General features: G+C 38.0%; 1 protein-coding gene across 1 annotated transcript in view; it reads left to right on the top strand.

Moving 5' to 3' along the window:
• Positions 1–842: 842 nt before the first annotated feature.
• Positions 843–20,699, top strand: part of LOC132311045 (protein disulfide isomerase-like 5-4) — a 40,885-nt gene continuing 21,028 nt past the window's right edge. The window contains exons 1-6 of the mRNA XM_059808741.1: positions 843–1,018; positions 7,384–7,474; positions 7,810–7,904; positions 8,473–8,530; positions 9,314–9,498; positions 9,634–9,691. Coding sequence (XP_059664724.1) covers positions 978–1,018; positions 7,384–7,474; positions 7,810–7,904; positions 8,473–8,530; positions 9,314–9,498; positions 9,634–9,691 — 528 coding nt within the window. The 5' untranslated portion in view covers positions 843–977. The remainder of the gene's footprint in view (positions 1,019–7,383; positions 7,475–7,809; positions 7,905–8,472; positions 8,531–9,313; positions 9,499–9,633; positions 9,692–20,699) is intronic.

Genomic DNA, 20,699 nt, shown 5'->3' with positions numbered 1-20,699 from the left:
AGTTATATGTATATATTAGAAGTTTAGTAAATATGAATTTTACTCAATTGCGAAGATAGTTTTTTTTACCTCTTACTAGACCAATTCAGAGAGAGAGAGTAATTGGAGATGATTTTATTTTTTTATTTTAATTTATTTATTTATTTATTTTTCTGAAAACACTATTAATGCTACTTATTTATGGCTATTAATGGTGATTTTGTATGAAAAAAGAAAAAATAAAGTTGGCCCCTTCAAATTTAAAAAAACAATTCTTTTTATGGTTATCTATTTATGATAATTAAAGATAGTTTGAATGTAACTTTTTAGTTTTCTTTAAAAATTTAAATAAGTAAAAACATATTACTTGTAATCATTGCTAGCTGCAACATATAAATATATTAAAATTCCATATATATATATATATATATATATATCTATTCATAAACATAATCATGAATAGATTTCACACTGTCCCTTCACAACCTCATTTATTTTCGTCAAATAAAAAAACGAACTTAAGTTCTTTTACGGTGTATTATAGACACCGTGAATAGATTAAATTGAGCACCGTGAATAGATTTCACATTTATGTTTTCCAGTGTATTATAGACACCGTGAATAGACATAAAGACTATAGACATAAAGACTCCACACTGTCCCTTCACAACCTCATTTATTTTCGTCAAATATGTTTTTCATTATTTGTTTCGCCTCATATTATTTAATTTATTTATAAACATTCTCGCTCCGCCCGGCCATACCCGTCTTATGACGGGTCGGTTTAGTGAGATGGGCGAGACCGGCGGAAAAAATTGCGCTCCTGGCGTTAAACAGTAGAGTTTGAAGACAAATTGCGAATTAGATATTTATTTTCGTGTTGTCATGCAATAGGAGACCGAAATAGCGGAGAATCGATCTCTCTCTCTCTCACGGTGACGCCCTTAACCATTGGGATTTGAGCTGCGTTTCTCTATCTAAGATCTTTCGCAACCACCATGTTTTCGTCGCACAAGCTCAAATCTGTCGATTTTTACAGGTCAGATCTCTTCCATCTTCGATTTTCAGTTCATTCACGTTGTTCTGTAAAAATTGCTCTTCAATAGTGTATCTGTGAGTATATTCCAATTCTGTTGAGTGAATTGGACCTATTAATGTGTGTGCATCCATGTGCACTCATGAATATATCTAGCATTATACCGATTTGCTTATTTTTGATTCCTTCAAATTATTATTGTACCGATTGGTTTTGGTTTTCAATAATCTTATTTTTAGCCTTTGTCTTAAATGTGCCGGTTCTTAATTAGTATTATTATTGCATGCTTTGTGGTTGGTTAGCTTTGCAGAGTACTTTTTTTTCTTCCTGAATGTGGTAATTTTATTGCTTAATTATATACTATGGTGCAGAAGAAGAATTCAAGACAAGAAACCAGCAGCCTAAGAAATAGACTTTGCAAACATACAAAAAAAAAAAAAAAAAAAAAAAAAAAAAAAAAAATTAAAAATTCCAGTACATGGATATAAGAACAAGATCTTCTTACATTAAACCCTTATACTGAATGACTTCAAGGCAAGCATCAATATTCAATAGCCACCTCCGCTAGAGTTCTTTTCTTTTCTTCACGGTATCTCAGTTTCCTCTTTATTCAAATATGTCATAGAACTGCATTAAAGATACCTCTGGTTACTGCAATTTTCAATGTAGAGCAAGATGAAAACTGCAGAAACCAATTTGTAAGTTCATTAAAATCTGAGATATACTGAAAATCTACCCAGTGACAAAAGGTCGAAACCACTGCCACACTTGCTTGGCAAAGTCACACCTCCAAAACAGATGCTCAATAGAGTCCTCAACCTGCAAACAGTTATGGCAAATGGACACCAAAGTAATACCCCCTTCTCTGCAAATTGGAAAACGATGGAATGGAGTTATGAATGATCAAAGCTGTACTGTAAGAATGTCTTGGTCTACAATTACTACACCAGATTATACCATCTGACTTTAAGGTTCACATTTCTGGTCTTATCTCAAGCAGACTTGAAACTGAACTGACCATATCTCCATTTCACCCTATCCTCCCCATCACTACTTCTAACGCTGTTAAGAACTGTTGTAATTCCCTGAGGCCAGTGTTGAGGGACAGACATAGATCCTGCATGAATTATAGCAGAAAGAAAAGCATCTCTAGGAGAACCACCAAGAGCCCTAGATCCAAAAACCTGCAAGATTGTCCTTTGCTGAAACCAAGGATCATGGAATAAACTTAATTTAGTGCCATCATCAATTCTGAATTCCGCATGTTCCAACAAAGCTTCCCTGACTGCTAAAGACTTTGCCATAAACCTGAATCTCCAACTTTTGAAATACAAGTCCTGAAATAGGCATTTCTAACATACTTATCCGTGAACTATGCAATCCATAAAGCCTTCTTTGACTGAATGAAATCCCAGGTAAGAACAGGAAGTAGACAGAAACAAAGAGAAATCTTCTTACAGTACTAAGAAAGAATAGGGTTACTCCAATCACTGTTGGAGCCTAGATTTCTAAAGAAAATCCAGGAAAAGCCTTAGAGAAGTTTAAAATCTGATAATATCTCAAAGTATATAGATAAAGACTTGGTTCGGGTAAACTTATCAAAAAAAAAAAAAAAAAAGACTTCGTTCGAGTAGATAAGAGGGCTGTCCCTTTTGTAAGACAACTATTAATGATACTTACTTTCTCTAGACTTCTTCAATATACCCACAAAACATTAATTACTTCTACTATTCCCGTGGGCCATGACATTTTCAGATTCCCACACCACAATTACTACTTTGACTAGAGACTATTGACTACATTAATCTGACTAGACACTTTTCATGACACCATAACTTATTTGCATCAAACCGTCGTCCTTGAAGAAATCTCGCTCTTGAGTTTGAAATAATTTACCATGATCAAATAAGAACCCGAGTGAAGCCTTCCATCCATTCTTTCTTCTTTTCTTTACTTGAAAAAAACACAGTAATCTGCTGTTAGTGACAAATAATCTGATTTTCAGACCCCTCTTTAGAAACTTGGTAGATTTTCAAAATCTGCTTGAACACAAATCAGGAGCCAAGACCTGAATTAATCTGATTTTTGCATTGGAACAACACCTGATTATATGTTGCGCCAAAAATTCATCCCAAAAATTTCACGAGTATGAAATTCATTTTCTCAGTTCCAAGAACAAAAAAGATTCATTTCTAACCAAATTATGCAATAACGCAAGTAAACTCCATCTGACATACTGTCTAACGCAGCAGTTACCATTGGGAATCCAATTGTCTTATCTTCCAAAGTTTCACCTATTTGTTTGTTGATGAACATAAGCTCTGAAATTTCTACAACTTGGGAATCAACTTGAGATATTTACTTCAATTTCTTAAATGGTTCCCACTTTCTCACCTCAAATCCATGATATGCAAATTGAATAATTACGGCTGCCTTAGTTTCTGACATGTTGCTGGCTGCTTCTTCAGACTTCTCCACTTCCACCTTTTTCCCTTCATATCCCTCTCCATCGTTGTCAAATTCTAGAAGCGATGAAGTTGAATGTACCCCCATGATCTCTTCTTCATCTACACTTCTGAAGGATTTATCAAATGTTGAGGTGACATTAACATAATTCCCAAGATCTTCCTCAACCAAGAGTTGTTTTCCGTCAATATTGTGGCTGTTTACATCTCTTGGGAACTTGGCAGACTTGCATCCTGAACCTTTGCATGTGTAGGACCAAAATTCAGGTTCTATTGTACGTTTCACCTTTGCTGTCCATGTAACTAACGTGTCTGCACTCTGTTTTGCATTTTTCCACTGCATAAGGCAATGAAATCTCTCTCCAGCAGGCTGTCTTACCCAATTTTCACGTTGATATACATCCATTCGCTGCCTTTGTTTCCCATTGCCCAGATTCAGAGAAGAAATGATTCCATTTTGTTCTAATATAGTGCTCACTGCTCAGTCGAGAAATTTGATGCTGCAGTTTTTGAATGTCTTCTTTTGTGGATATCTTGCTTCCTTTTTTTTTTTTTTTTTTTTGATAAGTAAGATTTCATAAAAAGGCGGTCAAGAGGGGAGCGCTCCCAGAAGAATACACAAAATGCCAAAGGCAACATTTAAAACTTTAAGCTATCCACAAAATCTACAAGATCCCCCAAAGATGTACGATTCCGCTTGTTAACCCAAAAAAATAAAGTGTGCAGTATACTATATTTTAGAGACCAAATAGAGGTCTCCTCACCCTCAAATGATCTCCTATTTCTCTCATGCCACAAACCCCACCATAAACAAAGGGGATTGACCCTCCAAACAGCCTTGACTTGGCTCTCCACTAGACACCCTTTCCAAGCTTCGATCATATCCACAGTTGTTCTTGGGAACACCCAAGACATGCCAAATGCTACCAAAAGCATAGACCAAACATCCCTTGCCACTGGGCAATGAAGAAGGTGGTGATTCACCGTATCCTCCGTCTTCTTGCACAAACAACACCAGTTGACCACAATTTGCCTTCTCTTCCTAAGGTTGTCAAGGGTGAGGATGCTACCGTGGGCAACACGCCAAGCAAAGAAGCCACCTTCAAAGGAGCTTTCGACCTCCAAATCGCCTTCCAAGGGAAAGAAGGACCCGGGGTCACAGTCAAGCTGTGGTAGAAATCCCTAACCTCAAAGACCCCTCTTGGCATGCCCACCCACACCATCTCATCCATCCCCACACCCTCCACAGACTGTAGAGCAAGGCGAAAAAATCAGCAACCTCCATAAGCTCCCAATCATTGAACTCTCTATGGAATTGCACGTCCCAAGTCAACCTCCTGTTGTCGAGACGGTAACAGTCGGAAACCAGGGCATGAGGATGCGAGGAGATCCTGAAGAGCTGCGGGAATCTACGAGCTAGCACAAAATCCCCACACCAACGGTCCTCCCAAAACCTGACATGACTACCGCTCCGAACCTTGAATTGGATACGTTTAGAAAACTCGTCCAACCCCTTCCGGATGAGCTTCCAAATGCCTAAGCCCATTGGAAATCTCACTTCTCTGGACAGCCACCCACCATCACCCTCCCCACACCGGCAAACAATGACCCTCCTCCAAAGACGGGACCCCTCTCTCCCAAACCTCCAAAGCCATTTGCCCAATAGAGCCTTGTTTGAACAAATCCAATCTCCGAATGCCCAGACCCCCCTTTTGGGAGCACACTTTCTCCCAATTCACCAAGTGATACTTGAACTCATCTCCAATACAATCCCATAAAAAGATCTTTTGAATCTCATCCAACCGTTGAATAACAGTCTTCAGCGTAGGGAAAAGAGACATGAATTAGGTTGGGAGGTTTGATAGAGTACTTTTTAAAAGGGTAATCTTTTCCCCTTTTGAGAGATACTGATACTGTCACTTGGTGGCTATCTTGCTTCCTTGTGTAGCCATAGATCCACAATAATCACAGATGTGAGAGGAAAGGCTCTGATACCACTTGAAGCAAACAGAAATCTTCTTACGGTAAGAAAGAATAGGGTTACTCCAATCACCGTTCGAGCGTAGATTTCTAAAGGAAATCTAGGAAAAGCCTTAGAAAATTTTAAAATCTGATAATATCTCAAAGTGTAAAGATAATGACTTGGTTTGAGCAGATAAGAGGGATGTCCCTTTTATGAGACAACTATTTATGATACTTACTTTCTCTAGACTGACTTTCAAGCTACCCACAACACATTAATGACAACTTATACTATTCCCATGACATTTTCAGATTCCCACACAAAAATTTCTACTTTGACTAGAGACTATCAACTACATTAATATGACTAGACACTTTTCAAGACACCATAAATTATTTGCATCACAACATATTTGGCTGCAACATCATTCTCTTCAAAGATCTGATGCCAAACCCACCCTCTGCTTTCAGCAAGGTAACAACATCCCTTTTCAGAAAATGCATAGAGCTACTTTCAGAAGAGCCACCCCAAATAAAATTCCTCACTATTCTCTCTAAAATACATTCGACATTGGCAGGAATAGAATACACAGCAACCCAATAGTAGAAGAAGGAAGTTACAAGTGATTTTACCATTTCGATTCTCCCAGCCAAGGATAAATTGTGAGCAGCTCATAAATTCAACTTAGCTGAAACTCTATCAGTCAAAGCAGCACAGTAAACCTTGTTCGATTTCCTATCAATCATAGGCAAGCCCAAATAAGTCACTGGCAAAAAATCCCCTTCTATATTGCAAAATTCTCAAAATGCTTCCTTACAGCCTTGGAAAAGAATATGAGACTTTTTTTTGAGCCCACCTTAATACCAGAAACCTCTTCAAACTGCTTCAACAAATGAGAATTCCCACAGGCATTCCCAATAGAAGCTTTAAGACTGATGAATACATTATCAGCAAAGAAAAAATGAGATAACTTAGACCCCACTTTTTTGACAGTATTACATAATTCCAGTTCACCATCATTCACCTTCTTGAGCATCCAATTGGAAAAGAAGTCTGTGACTAAAGTAAAGAGGAGAGGAGACATAGGACAGCCTTGCCTCAAATCCTTACTAGCTTCAAAAAAGCCAGTTGGAACCCCATTCTCCCACACAGAAAAATGAGTTGAAGAGACTCACATCATCACCCAGTCAATCCATCTTGTATCAAAACCATACTATACCAAAATAGACCTCAAAAAATTCCAAGAAACAAAATCTATTTGAGTCCCTCAACACTGACATGTAAGGCTGAGAATATTACTATCACACTTCAAGATCAAAAAGTCACTAAAAATAGTCATTTTCGATATTTAGGGTCCGTGCTACAACAGGATGGAAAGAATTATGATGATACAAGAAGTAGGATTGGAGCAGGGTGGACAAAATGGAAACAAGCTAGTGGTGTTTTATGTAACAAACAAATACTAAATAGGTTAAAAGGAAAAATTTATAGGATGGTTATTAGACAAGCTATATTATGTGGAGTGGAGTGTTGGGTGCTAAAAAAGAAATAAGAACAACGGATTCACATAGCTGAAATGAGAAAGTGAAGATGGATGATAGGACTAATAATCAACACGTTAGGGAGGAAGTAGCAGTGGGGCGTATTAGCGATAAAATAAGAGAAAGTAGACTTTGACATCTGAGAAGCCCAGGTTTCAAAGGTCTCCCACTTTGCCTTCTAGAACTAAACTTGTATATCTTCGATTTTCTTTACTTTGCCTTCTAGAACTAAACATGTATCTCTTCCATTTTATTCTCTTCTGTTTAGTACCCGTGGGAAAATAATATATGATGCACAATATTATGTGTTCACATTGGTATGCACGAATCTTTTGTGTGGGTCACTATTATACATCATTGAATGCAAATTTCACTTATTATTTATTTTTTTTGGCACAGGAAAATTCCTAGAGACTTGACGGAGGCATCGTTATCGGGTGCAGGGTTATCGATTTTAGCAGCCTTATCCATGATGTTTTTATTTGGAATGGTAGGAAGCTCATACTTCCTTAATTTTATATGTATTATTTGAATTATGGATCATTGAGTAGTTAACAAATGCTCTTCATTGATGTCTGATCCGATTCTATATTTATGCAACACTTGGTCATTCTAACAAGATTTGCATTGGAGTTTTTGGTTGAAATCTGTCTTCTTCCAGTCATTATTTATCCCTTTCCAATCGTTCTCATCTCAGAATTTATTACTGCTTATAGTGCCTCATTACATGAATGCTTTCTATTTCTTTTGCAAAAGCCATTGTCGTTGATGCCGCTTTGTTTTGTATCTTAATTTGATCATGATTTTGAGATTTTCATTTTGCAGGAACTAAATAATTATTTAACAGTGAGCACCTCTACATCCGTTATTGTTGACAAGAGTTCTGATGGGGAATTCTTACGAATTGATTTTAATATCAGGTAATAAACCTGGCATTAGTTCTAACTGGTTTTATACTAGCTTATCGGTTTTGTATGAGACAGATTTGAGCTTTAAGATAATTTTATAATATTAATTTTTTGGTAAAAGACAACTTTATGGATAATTACATCTATGCCACCATTTGAAGATATGGTCTTTCATATCTTGGAAGATATATGATCTTCATCAACATGACACACTTGAGTAGGTTTTCTAGATAACATTTGTGTTGCTACTCATAGGTTTATTATGTTAGAAAATTTCAGCACTGGTATTGGATCTACTTTCAACCATTATCATGGCATGATTCTATTAATATCTTACAAACTTGTGTAGCTGTTCTGCTCATCTCTTTGCATTTTTTGTATTGGTGTTATAACATGCGTGTCTTTTCAGTCAATTGTTTGACTTTTAACTTTGCATTACTAACTTGTTTAGGCTTTTTCAGTTATTTTTTTATTATTTTATTTTATCATCATTATTAGTTTTTTTTCATGAATGGGCTGGTTATTATTTTCATTTTTGTTACTTAGATAAAACTAACTTTTCCTTGAAAATTTGTTGTAGTTTTCCAGCACTCTCATGTGAATTTGCATCTGTTGACGTGAGTGATGTCTTGGGAACAGTAAGTTTCTATCATCCAGTTCATCTCACTTTGTTTACTTATAGAACAGTAGGTTTCAACATTATATGTGCTTCAAGTGATTATTTCTACCAAAAAGTAGCTATGTTGCTGGTGATATAATAATTTATAATGTTAATAGACTTTTCAAACGTAACAATTTAACACGTTTATAGGAGGTCTGACAAAGGTTTTATGCCCGAAGTCAACTTTACTTTTACTAAAATAGGTCCGTTCTTTCAGTATTGAAGGGAAATATGTATGACGCATATGGATTTTCTTTCCATTTGTTGATGAAGTAATGAGCATATATAAGATGGCACAATTTAAAAAAATTACAATATTATTAGTTAGATAATTTTCATTTTATTATTATTATTATTATTATTATTCTTGTTATTTTTCCTAGTTGGTACTCAGACAAGGAATTATTTGCACCCAAAAGGAATCAAACCTTAGACCTAATACTTCATGATTCACCAGGGCCAAGTTCTTACCCACATGAGCCAACCCCTTGGGGGAATTTTCATTTATTATTATTATTATTATTATTATTATTATTATGTTGGTATTCTAATGCAGGTCTATGATACTCTGGTAGTTAGAAGTTGTGCTCTACTATTTTAGTCAAAATAACATCACAATGTCAAAAAATTATTTCATAATTTTTTTTTTCTTTATCTTCACATTGTTTATTCTCTCTAATTGGGAATTGTTGGTCATATATTTTCTATTTATTTCTCTATGCAATGTGAGTTGCCCTGAATTTGTGCACTTTCATTGCAGAACAGGTTGAATATAACGAAGACAATCCGCAAATTTTCAATAGATCCAAATTTAAGGCCTACAGGTTCTGAATTTCACTCAGGACCAATTTCAGAAGCTATTAAGCACGGAGATGAAGCTGATGAAGAATATGGTGATGGTTCTGTTAAACTAACTGGACAAATTTTTGATAGAATTTCACATCAGTAAGTGGACGTCACCTGATTCCTGTTATTATTGTAGTTTGCTACTTTGATTCTGTTGTGGTGAAAGATTTTCCTTCTTATGCAATAATGATAGCGGTAGCTCCTTTTGATTTGTATTGAACTTTTGTTTTGCAGGCATCCAATCTTGGTTGTCAATTTCTATGCTCCTTGGTGTTACTGGAGTAATCGCCTGGTAATTTTCTAGTGTCCTTTTCTTGCTTACCATATTTTTTATGATTGCCTCATAATTTAGTGGTGCCTCGTTCTTCAGAAGCTACCCCAATGGCCTTATATATACTTGATTTTTTTTTTTTTTTTTTCAGGAAGGTTAATGCTTAAAACTTCTTGTTGCACTGTTCTGCCATCTATATTTTATGTCATTGCCTGCATGACAATGTGTTTGCTTCACTGAATCCCTCCAATCATCATTGTGATGTGTTCTCTCCATCTGGACATACAATTAAGATGGATCATAGAATATAATGTTGAATTGTCTCAACCATTTGAGTGATAATCTGATTCAAATTCCTCGTTCTTATTGGTATATTGGCTTAAGCACACGAATCTTTATGTGCAAGTGTTCTATAATGCTTGCTTTTAGAGCATTGAGTGTGTATTTGATGCGGTATAGTAAGAATATGGGGAGTGGATTCTCACCCTCATTTGCATGAATAGAATTTGGAGAAGGAAAGACCTCTTTCAGAACAACCTCAAACTTCCAAATTAATATTAAGAAATGTAGGAAGAAGCAGCCAGCCTGTTTTAACAGTTTACCAATTAAAAATCCATGTTTTGAAATCCGTGGGCCTACTACCTCACGTGGCATTGCTCCATCTGGCTTTCACATTAGTAGCATTCCCTTGCAATGTCACTGTGTATTTTGCTTAAGCAGAATTGCTTCTGAAGAAATTTCATTACCTAGTATATGTCCTCCCACTTACGCAGGTGTTGGGTGGGAAAGATTGGAGATAGACCTAACTCTTAGTATTATTTTATGTTGAAATATCTTTATTATTATTATTATTTTTATTAGCTGTTTTTATCCTTTTATTAGGTGTTTTATGTAAGATCCCTATAATCATGGGATCACGTAGATAAGATCTCCGCAATCATGGGATCCTGTAAATAAGATCCCCATAATCATGGGATCACGTAGATTTTGGCATATTTTATGTCTTTCTTTGATTTGGTTTCCTTTATTTGTACCCTATTCTTGTATATAAATATAGATCTTAGCTCTCGGTTTGAGTAAGCCAAAATTCAAAACTTCTTCTTTTTTGGTATCAGAGCAAAACAAAAACCTTCGCCTCCCCATCTTCCTCCCCAACGCCGCCACCTTCTCTCTCCCTCTCTCCATTTTCCCTCACCTCCGGTGTACCTCCATCTCCTCCCAGCCCTTGCGCCGGACCCCTCGGGTAACCCTCTGTTTTTGACTCCTTTTTTAGGAGAATTCCCTTAGTAGTAGTAGTAGTAGTAGTATTTGTTGTTGTTTTTGTTTTTTGTTTTTTGTTTTTTGTTTTTTTTTTTTTTTTTTTTTTTTTTTTTTATGATCTAAGTGTCCTTTCGGTGTTTTTTTTCTTTGTTGGTTGCCGGTGTTTGTTCAGCAGCATATTTCGAGGAAAGCGCCGATTTTTCCGGCCTCGTTTTTTTCTTTTTCCTCCCTCCTCGACGTGTGGACCAGCCTTAGTTTGGTATTATGAGTGATTCTAGTAGCCAAAAGGACACTTTATCTCCGGGCTGTGACCGCACTGCCGCAGTAGTCGAGCTATTGGTGGGTATAGTACTCCACAGATTGTTGTCCCTCCTGTTTCAACTCCTCCCAGAACATCTTTTCAGGACTTCAAATAGTTACAGTCCCAGATTGGTCAGCTTCAGGAGCAGTTCAGAGCCTTATCTACCAGGGTCGACTCTTCTACTCCCATAACTACTATAGCTATAGGTACTCTTTCTGCTTGTCATGTTAAAGCGGAAAAATCCACTTGGGTTTTGGATTCCGGAGCCAATGATCACATGACTTGTAAGTTGTCATTATTTTCTACTCTCGTTACCCCTGTTAATCAGACTGTTAGTCTAGTCGATGGGTCAACCACCATTATTCGTAGCAAAGGAAATGTTCATCTATCCTCTGATATTATTTTGCCATTTGTTCTTTATGTTCCTAACTTTGCATTTAATCTTCTATCTGTTAGCAAACTTGCCAAATCACTAAACTGTGCAGTGATTTCTTTCCTCATTACCGTGTTTTAAAGGACCTTTGTTCGAAGAGGATTTTTGGCAGGGGATATGAGCATGATGGCCTGTGCTACTTTAGGGATCCGCCACTGACACCTCCTCCACTTGCTTCAAGCCTTCAAGCCTCTGTTCTTCTAGTTTCCAAGTCTTATGATTTTTCTTTTCAGACTTTAAGTTTATGGCATGCTTGTCCTGGGCATGTAAACTTTTAGTATTTATGTCTACTTTTCCCTTCATTAATAATGGCTTGTAAGGATAATAAGTTTCAATGTGAGATTTGTGAGCTTTCTAAACATACTAGAATCAGTTATATTTCTCATATGCATCGTGCACCTAGTATGTTTGATCTCATACATTCTGATATGTGGGGTCCTTCTCCTGTTACTACTTCTTCGGGGCATCGTTATTATGTCACATTTATTGATGATTATTCTCGTTGCACATGGGTATATTTACTTAAAAAGAAATCTAAAGTTTTTCCCTTGTTCACTCAATTCCTCCAAATAATCAAAACTCAATATGAAACTGTTGTTAGGAATATTAGGTCTGACAATGGTCGTGAATATGTTTCCAATGAGTTTCGTTCTCAACTTAACCAACAGGGTATTCTTCATTAGCTTACTTGCCCATATACCCCTGAACAGAATGGTGTTGCAGAGCATAAAAACTGCTGACTAATATTAGTTGTTCGATGTCTTTTACGTGGTATGAATGTGCCAAAGTTATACTGGCACATAGCGGTTCTTACATTTACTTTTCTCATTAATCGCAGTAGAGTCTTAAATGGTAAGGCCCCTTACAAGTGCTTCAGCTTGATATTACTCTTTTTTTCATCATGCCTCGGGTGTTTGGATGTACATGTTTTGTTCAGGATCGTAGCCCTTCTTGTGCTAAACTTGATGACAAGGCCATTAAATGCATCTTTTTAGGATACTCTTCCATGTCAGAAGGTTACCGGTGTTATGATCCAGTACACAAACACATGTATCACTCTCTCGGTCTCACCTTTCATAAGCATACCCCTTTTTATGGTTCTAACACTATCTTGCAGGAAACTTATACTCTCGATTAAGAGGCTTCTCCTCTTGCTCGTCCTTTTCCTATTTTTCAAGAAGAGCCTTCTCTTGTGGTTTCCTCACCCCCTTTGCAGGTCTATTCACGCCGCCCTCGTGCTCCGCCTCCACTGCCTTCATCCTCCTTTGAGTCAGGTTTAGGTATATCTCTTTCTCCTTTACATTGCCCTGACCCTGATCTTGTTCCTGAGTCTCGGTATCCCACTCAGGACCGCAAAACCCCTACTCGATTTGGATTCGCTTGTAGTACTAATCATCCTATTTCGCAGTATATCTCTTATGATGGTCTTTCAGAGTCTTATCGAGCCTTTCTAGGCAAACTTAATTCCATTTCCATTCCCAGAAAGTTGTCTGTGGCTTTTCGGAATCCCAATTGGATGTTTGCTATGAAGGTAGAAATGGATGCTTTGCAACATAATGAAACATGGGAGCTTATATCTCTCCCTCCTAGTGAAAAGACTGTTGGTTGCAAATGGGTATTCAGTGTTAAATATCTGGCTGATGGCTTTATTGATTGGTATAAAGCCCGTTTGGTGGCTAAAGGGTTTCTGGTAAAGACTTTAATGAAACCTTTGCTCCAGTGGCTAAATTGACCTTAGTTCGTTTGCTTGTCTCCCTGGCTGCCTCTCACAATTGGCATCTTCATCAGCTTGATGTGAAGAATGCTTTCCTTAACGGTGATCTTCTTGAGACTATTTACATGGATCCTCCACCTGATTTTCGGATTGAGGGGGAGTATGCTGAAAAGGTCTGTCGATTGCTGAAGTCTTTGTATGGATTAAAACAATCTCCCAGAGCTTGGTTTAGCTGCTTCAGTGATGTAATTCTATCCATGGAGTTTGTTAGATGCCATTCTGACCATACATGTTTTATCCACCATGCCTCCACTGGTCGATGTATCATTCTGCTTGTCTATGTTGATGATATCATCATTACTCGCAATGACATCCTTGGGATTGCTCAAGTAAAGTTTCAATTGGCTAAAGCTTTTGATGTGAAAGACCTTGGGCAGCTCAGATATTTCTTGGGAATTGAGGTTGCTAGATCTAAGAAGGGTATCTCCTTATCACAAAGGAAGTATGTCTTGGATCTTCTTCGAGACACGGGTATGCTTGTGTGTAAACCTGCTTCCACTCCTATGGATCCTAATCTGAAGATCTCGGCTGAGTCCTGAGATCTCCTTTCTGATCCCTCGCAATATTAGCGCTTGGTAGGAAGATTGATTTATCTTACCAACAACCGTCTTGATTTGGCTTTTGCGGTTAGTGTTGTGAGCCAGTTTATATTTGCTCCTCGTACAACTCATATGGATGCCGTATATCATATTCTTTGATATCTTAAGTCCTGTCCTGGACTTGGATTATTCTATTCTTCTAGCAGGCAGGTTGGGCTATCCTGTTTCAGTGATGCAGACTATGCTGGGTCCAAGACTGACAGACGTTCCACATCTGGCTTTTGTACTTTCTATGGAGACTATCTTATATCCTGGAAAAGTAAGAAACAACCTGTAGTTTCGAGATCTTCAGCAGAGGCTGAGTATCATGCCATGGATCAGGGTACTTGTGAGATTCTCTGGCTTTGATCTTTCTTGGTGGAGCTAAGGCTTGGTGAAAAACAATCCTCAGACTTGTTTTGTGATAATAAGTTGGCCATCATGCTTGCTTCAAATTCTGTTCTTAACGAGAGGACTAAACATATAGAGGTGGACATTCATTTTATCAGAGAGAAGGTTCGTTTGGGAATTATCAAGCCGTGCTTTGTTCATTCCTCTAATCAGTCGGCCGATGTGTTCACCAAATCTGCTGGTCCATCTTTGCTTCATTCCTCGATTACCAAGCTGGGTTTGATTGATATCTTCACTCCAGCTTGAGGGGGAGTGTTGGAATATCTTTCTTTAGGTGTCTCTCGGATGCTCCTAGAGTTTGCTTTCCTTGGAAGTCTGTTTGGCGCACTAAGGCTCCTCTCAAGGTGGCTTTCTTTGCGTGGACCTCTGTCTGGGAAGGATCCTAACCCAGGATAACTTGAGAAGGAGAAACCAGGTGGTTGTCAATCGTTGCTATATGTGCCTTCGTGATGAGGATACAGTGGATCACCTTCTTATTCATTGTACCATGGCTCGTGATTGCTGGGACTTGATGATTTGCTTGTTTGGGATTCTCTGGGTTATGCCGGGAACCGTTAGAGGATTTATTGAGGCTTGGAGAGGTAGCTATGTGGGGGCCCATATTTAGGATGCTTGGAGGGCTACGCCGCTCTGTGTGTGGTGGTGCTTATGGCTTGAGAGGAATAGGAGACATTTTGAGGGGTCAGAGATGTCGATTTCTATGCTTAAGTTCTCTATTCTTTCTACTCTTTTTTGTTGAGTTTCAGGGAGAGATTGCAGATCTTTAGAGGAGATTGTAGATTTTCTGGCCTCTCTGAAGGCTTAGTGGCCCTTTGTGGGTTTTTATATTTCTTTTGGATTCCACTCCCCTTCTGAGCGCTTTTATAAAATTCTACTTATTAAAAAAAAAAAAAAAAAAAATATCTTTATTATTATTATTATTTTTTGTTAGGTGTTTTATGTAAGATCCCTATAATCATGGGATCATGTAGATAAAATCCCTGTAATCATGGGATCCCGTAAATAAGATCCCCATAATCTTGGGATCACGTAGGTTTTGGCATATTTTCTGTCTTTCTTTGATATGGTTTCCTTTATTTGTACCCTATTCTTGTATATAAATATAGATCTTGGCTCTCGGTTTGAGTAAGCCAAAACCCAAAACTTCATTTTTTTTTACACAAGGTGAAAGGTCTTGGACTTGAACTTGCAATCTCATGCTTGTTATTCGAGCTTGTACTATTCACCCGGCTCCCCTTTGTCTTAAAGCCCTACTTTTTTGAAGAACTTGATGCCGAAGTTAATATGCAAAAGCTCTCTTTGAAACAAGAACCTCCATGAGACATGACATTTTCACAGTTCTTAATTATCCGTATTCGCTTCCTTCATCCAGGGTCTTGAAATATTTTTTTGTATTGGTTGTGTTAGTGTCCATGACGAGGATCCATTTCTGCTTTAAAGGACTCTCCAAATAATTTATATTTTTATCGCGGTCAATGCTTCCTTTTTTTAATGGGCAAAATGCAAAAAAATCTCTTTGAATTATCCCATATTTGCAAATAACCACCTTGAACTTCAAAATAACCCCCTTCAACTATAAAAAATCTGCAAATAAATCCCTTTCCGTCATTTAGCTCTTAGCATAGTAACAAAATTACATAAATGCCATTTCGTAGTTAAAATAAAAAATTGAGATAAAAAATAATTCTGAAGCAAAAAGTTCACCAAAGTTAAAACCCAAGGATGCAGCGTTGAAATAATCCTTCCTGTTTCTCCTCCTATTTGAGTCCCAAAAATGGATCCATCTACGTATTTTAGTCCAAGAGTAATACAGTCCATAAAAAAAGACATATTCGTCAGAATATTACATTAATATGTCATGTAAGGCGCACATGACTTTTTCCCATCCATTTTCTAGCAGAAATTAAACAGCAGGTGGTAATATGCATGTTTTTACAAAAATTGTAAGGGGGGTAGCCAAATTAATAACTCAGGGAGGTTGTTTGCAAATCTGAGAAAATTGAAGGTGTGTTTTTTATTTATTTTTATTTTTATTTTTATTTTTCTGTTATTAATATACATTAGAATATAAGATATTGGTACTTTGAGATCCAATCCATTTTGGATGTACTGCTAAACATGTAATATAGATATTTTCTTACTAGTATGTCAATGTTTTTTATTTTCACTAATGTATAACATATATTAATTATTGGAAAGGTAAAACCTTGGTAGAAATAACTTGTCCTTTAAACTCAATTCTCTCTCTAGTTCATCACTCGTCTTTCTGTTGAACGTATTTCAAGTGGTATGAGATTTGAAGAGCTTTAGTTGCTCTCAGCAGATGAAAAGATTTCAAATCTTTAATTTTTCATTCCTGTAGCTCTTTCGATTTAGTTTCTGGTGTACGGATCCAAAAACATAAAGAAAAAATAAAATGAAATAATGAGGACATTTAGACTCATGACTCCCTTTCTCTTGAGTCACACTCAACATTTACTGGTTGAGTACACTGATTACTCTGAAACAGCATGCAATGCAGCATAAGGTGAAGGGAGGATCATTTACTTTTAGAAAAAAATGAAGCGTTTTAACTGAGGCAACACAGATAACAATGGAGTTTAGACTCTGTTCTCTTTCCCTACCGCGCTATCGGGGTTATAAGGTGAAAAACTACGGAATCTGAAATGTATCTTCACAAGCCAGATGTTAGGCCAGATTCTCAATTCGTATTTAACTTCAGCCCATATTTGCTTGTACTAGGGGTTGAAAATGAGCCAAGCCAAGCAACATAATGAAATGGTTAAGCTCTGCTAGATTTGTCTCAATGTTACTTCAAGCTTGGCTCATTACAGTTTATTAAGTGTTAACTACCATCTATTCTAAAAGCTTAAGCTGTTAGAGAGGGTGTAACTTAAATATTTAAATCCTTCAACACGCCTCCTCACCCGTGGCCTTCTTTTGGTTCAACACGTGTTTCAATTATTAAATCAAGGTGACGGTGAGGTTTGAATACAGGACCTACCTTGCTCTGATACCATGTTAATTACTATCTACTCTAAAAGCTTCAGCTGTTAGAGAGAGTGTAACTTAAATATATTAATCCTTAACATTACGAAATAGTGATGAACCAACCAAGTAGCTGACAGAAAGGATAGCTGTCAATTTTTATTTGCTCAAAATAAATGACTTTATTGTGTAAAAGGATATTGACACCTAAATTGTCTTTTTGAATTAATATAATAGAAATTAAGGGGTGCTACCATCCTTTTGGCATGCTGACAACATTATGAACTAATTTTTTTTTGATAAGTAAGAATTTATAAAAAAGCGTTCAAAAGGGGAACACATCCCTTAAAAACAACATAAGGCCAAATAGGCCTCTAAACCTCGGCAGATCCTAAAACTCTACAAGTTCATACAAGGATTTACAATTTCTTCCTAGAACCCAACAAAAAAGGGTGTTAAGAATAGAGAATTTCAGCTACCGAATATGATTTTCCTTTCCATCAAAGGATCTCCTTTTTCTTTCAAGCCATAGACACCACCAGACGCAAAAAGGAGTGACCCTCCAAGAGTCACGAGCTCAGGCCCCCACTATACAGCCTCTCCAAGCCTCTGGTAAACCGATGCATAACCCAATAAATCCCAAACAAACCCAAAAACATAAGCCAGCAATCACGGGCCACTGGGCAATGTAAAAGAAGATGATTTACCGTTTCCTCGTCATTTTTGCACATACAACACCAATTCACTACGATTTGTCTTCTTCTCCAGAGGTTGTTTTGGGTCAAGATCTTTCCTAAAATCGATGTCCATGCAAAAAAAGCTACTTTGAGAGGTGCTCTTGTTCGCCAAACGGCCATCCATGGAAATGACAATCCAGGAGTATCCACCAAACAACGATAAAATGACCGAACCTCAAAGCGCCTATGTGAAGATGGAATCCAAACGCAGATGTCAGAAGTCTCCTTCACTATCTCTTGACGATACAACAAATCCAAAAAAATTATAGCATCCTCCATCTCCCAATCCTGAAACGGCCTCAAGAAACGAACATCCCACACCGTTATTCCACTATCAAGACGATAGCAATCATCCACTATGGCATGTCGATCAGAAGCAATCCTAACCAGTCTAGGGAAGGTGCTAGCAAGGGAGTGATCCCTGCACCAAATGTCATCCAAAAAACATATCCTCCTCCCATTTCTGACACGAAATCTGATGTGCCTGGAGAATTTGTCCCACTCCTTCTGAATGTGTTTCCACACCCCAACCCTATAAAGCAATCTCTTTTTTTTTTAATAAATAAAATGTATTAGAAAGTGTTTAAAAGGGGAACGTATCCCAAGAGAAGTACAAGGAACCAAACCAAAAAAACACCCTATGGACCCAAAGAACCCAAAAAGTGCACAATCTTATCTAAAGAAGTACAATTTCTCCTGATCACCCAACTAAAAAGGGAACTAATAATAGAAAATTTCAGGCCTCAATGGAGGTTTCCTCCCCATCAAAAGATCTTTTATTTCGCACTTTCCAAAAGCTCCACCAAACATAAAGGGGGGTCATCCTCCAACAGACACGAGCTTGAAGCCCCACACCCTGGCCTCTCCAAATGTCAATCAACTCCCTTGAAGACCGAGGCATAACCCAATGGATGCCAGAAAGACCAAAAATAAGACTTCAACAATCATAAGCCACAGGACAATGTAAAAGAAGGTGATCCACAGACTCTCCATCATTTTTTTTTACATATACAACACCAGTTGACTGTGATCTGTCCTCTCTTTCTCAAATTGTCCAGAGTCAGAATCTTGCCCCAACCCGCAGTCCAAACAAAAAAGGCCACCTTGAGAGGGGCCTTCGAACACTAAACCGTCTTTCACTGGAAAATTGAACCATGAAAACCAGCGAGGCAACGGAACAAAGAACAAACATGTGGCGACCTTGTGGATGGGTGTGTGTGAGCGTGTGCAGGTGGCACCAGTAGGCTACCACACTGGGTGGGCTACAGGTGCACAATCTCACATCGCCTGGGTGTGGAGGGGGCAAGTGCTATATGTAGATTCAACACCAGTCTATGACACAATGCGTTTTAAAACCGTGATGGCCGTGAACCCACTAGAACTCTAGAGTTAAGCATGCTTAACCTGGAGTAGTGTCAGGATGGGTAACCCTCTGGAAAGTCTTTGGTCCGGGAGAGCCAAAAGTGGACAATATTGTGTCTGGTTAGGGTGAAGGTTGTTACAGAACATCAAACCTCCCCTGAGGAGAAGGCATCGAAACCAAGGAATTAGACCCTCTACTGTCAAAACCCTGTTTGTACAAAAGATCTAATAGGCCAAAGACATCATCAAGTTCCTAATCTTGGAAAGAATGCCGAAATCGCACATCCCACGTAAGGCTTCTGCTATGAAGCCGATAATAGTCTGCTACCATAGCATGCCTATCCGCTGCAATCCTAAAAAGTCTTGGAAACAAACGAGACAACGGGCAATCACCACATCAATAATCCTCCTAGAACCGGACATCGCTGCCCTCCTGAACTTTGAACCTAATATGCTTAGAAAGTTCGTCACATCCCTTTCGAATAAATTTCCACACTCCCACGCCAACAGTAGATCTAACTAATTAGGAAGGCCAACCCCCTCTCCTCCCCAAAACGACACACTATAACCCTCCTCCACAAACGATGTCTCTCACTACCAAATCTCCATAACCACTTCCTAAGGAGCACCCTATTAAAGGGGATCATCCTCCTAATACCAAGACCGCCTATTTGAAGAGGCCTGCAAAAATGATCTCACTTGACAAGATGATACTTGAACTCCTCACCTTGACCACCCTAGAGAAAATTCCGTTGGAGATTCTCGAGTCTTTCGGCAATAGTGCACGGGATCTGAAAGAAGGATAGGAAGTATGTTGGGAGACTAGACAATGTGCTCTTCTTAAGAGTGACTTTCCTACCCTTCGAAAGATATTGCTTTTTCCATTTAGCCAATCTATTCTCGAACTGTTGAATCACTGGATCCCAAACATCTATCCTCCTGGCCGAAACACCCAACGACAAACCCAGATAAACAATTGGAAAGGAACTCGTCCCACATCCGAGAACCGCAACAAGCGAAGTCATCTCCTGAACCTCCCCTACAGGGACAAGCACAATTCTTCCCATTCTAACTTTCAACCTTGACACTGCCTGAAAACAGACCAACACACACCTTAAATATCTGAGTTGGGACACGTCAGCATCACAGAAAACCAAAGTATCGTCCGTAAAAAGTAAATGAGAG

Source organism: Cornus florida, unplaced genomic scaffold, assembly GCF_030987335.1.
Source record: "Cornus florida cultivar Cherokee Brave unplaced genomic scaffold, ASM3098733v1 CherokeeBrave_3.0.0_Hap2_Chr06, whole genome shotgun sequence".
Lineage (NCBI taxonomy): Eukaryota > Viridiplantae > Streptophyta > Magnoliopsida > Cornales > Cornaceae > Cornus > Cornus florida.
The sequence above is the reverse complement of the archived record's forward strand: the minus strand, read 5'-3'. Positions and strand labels throughout refer to the sequence as shown.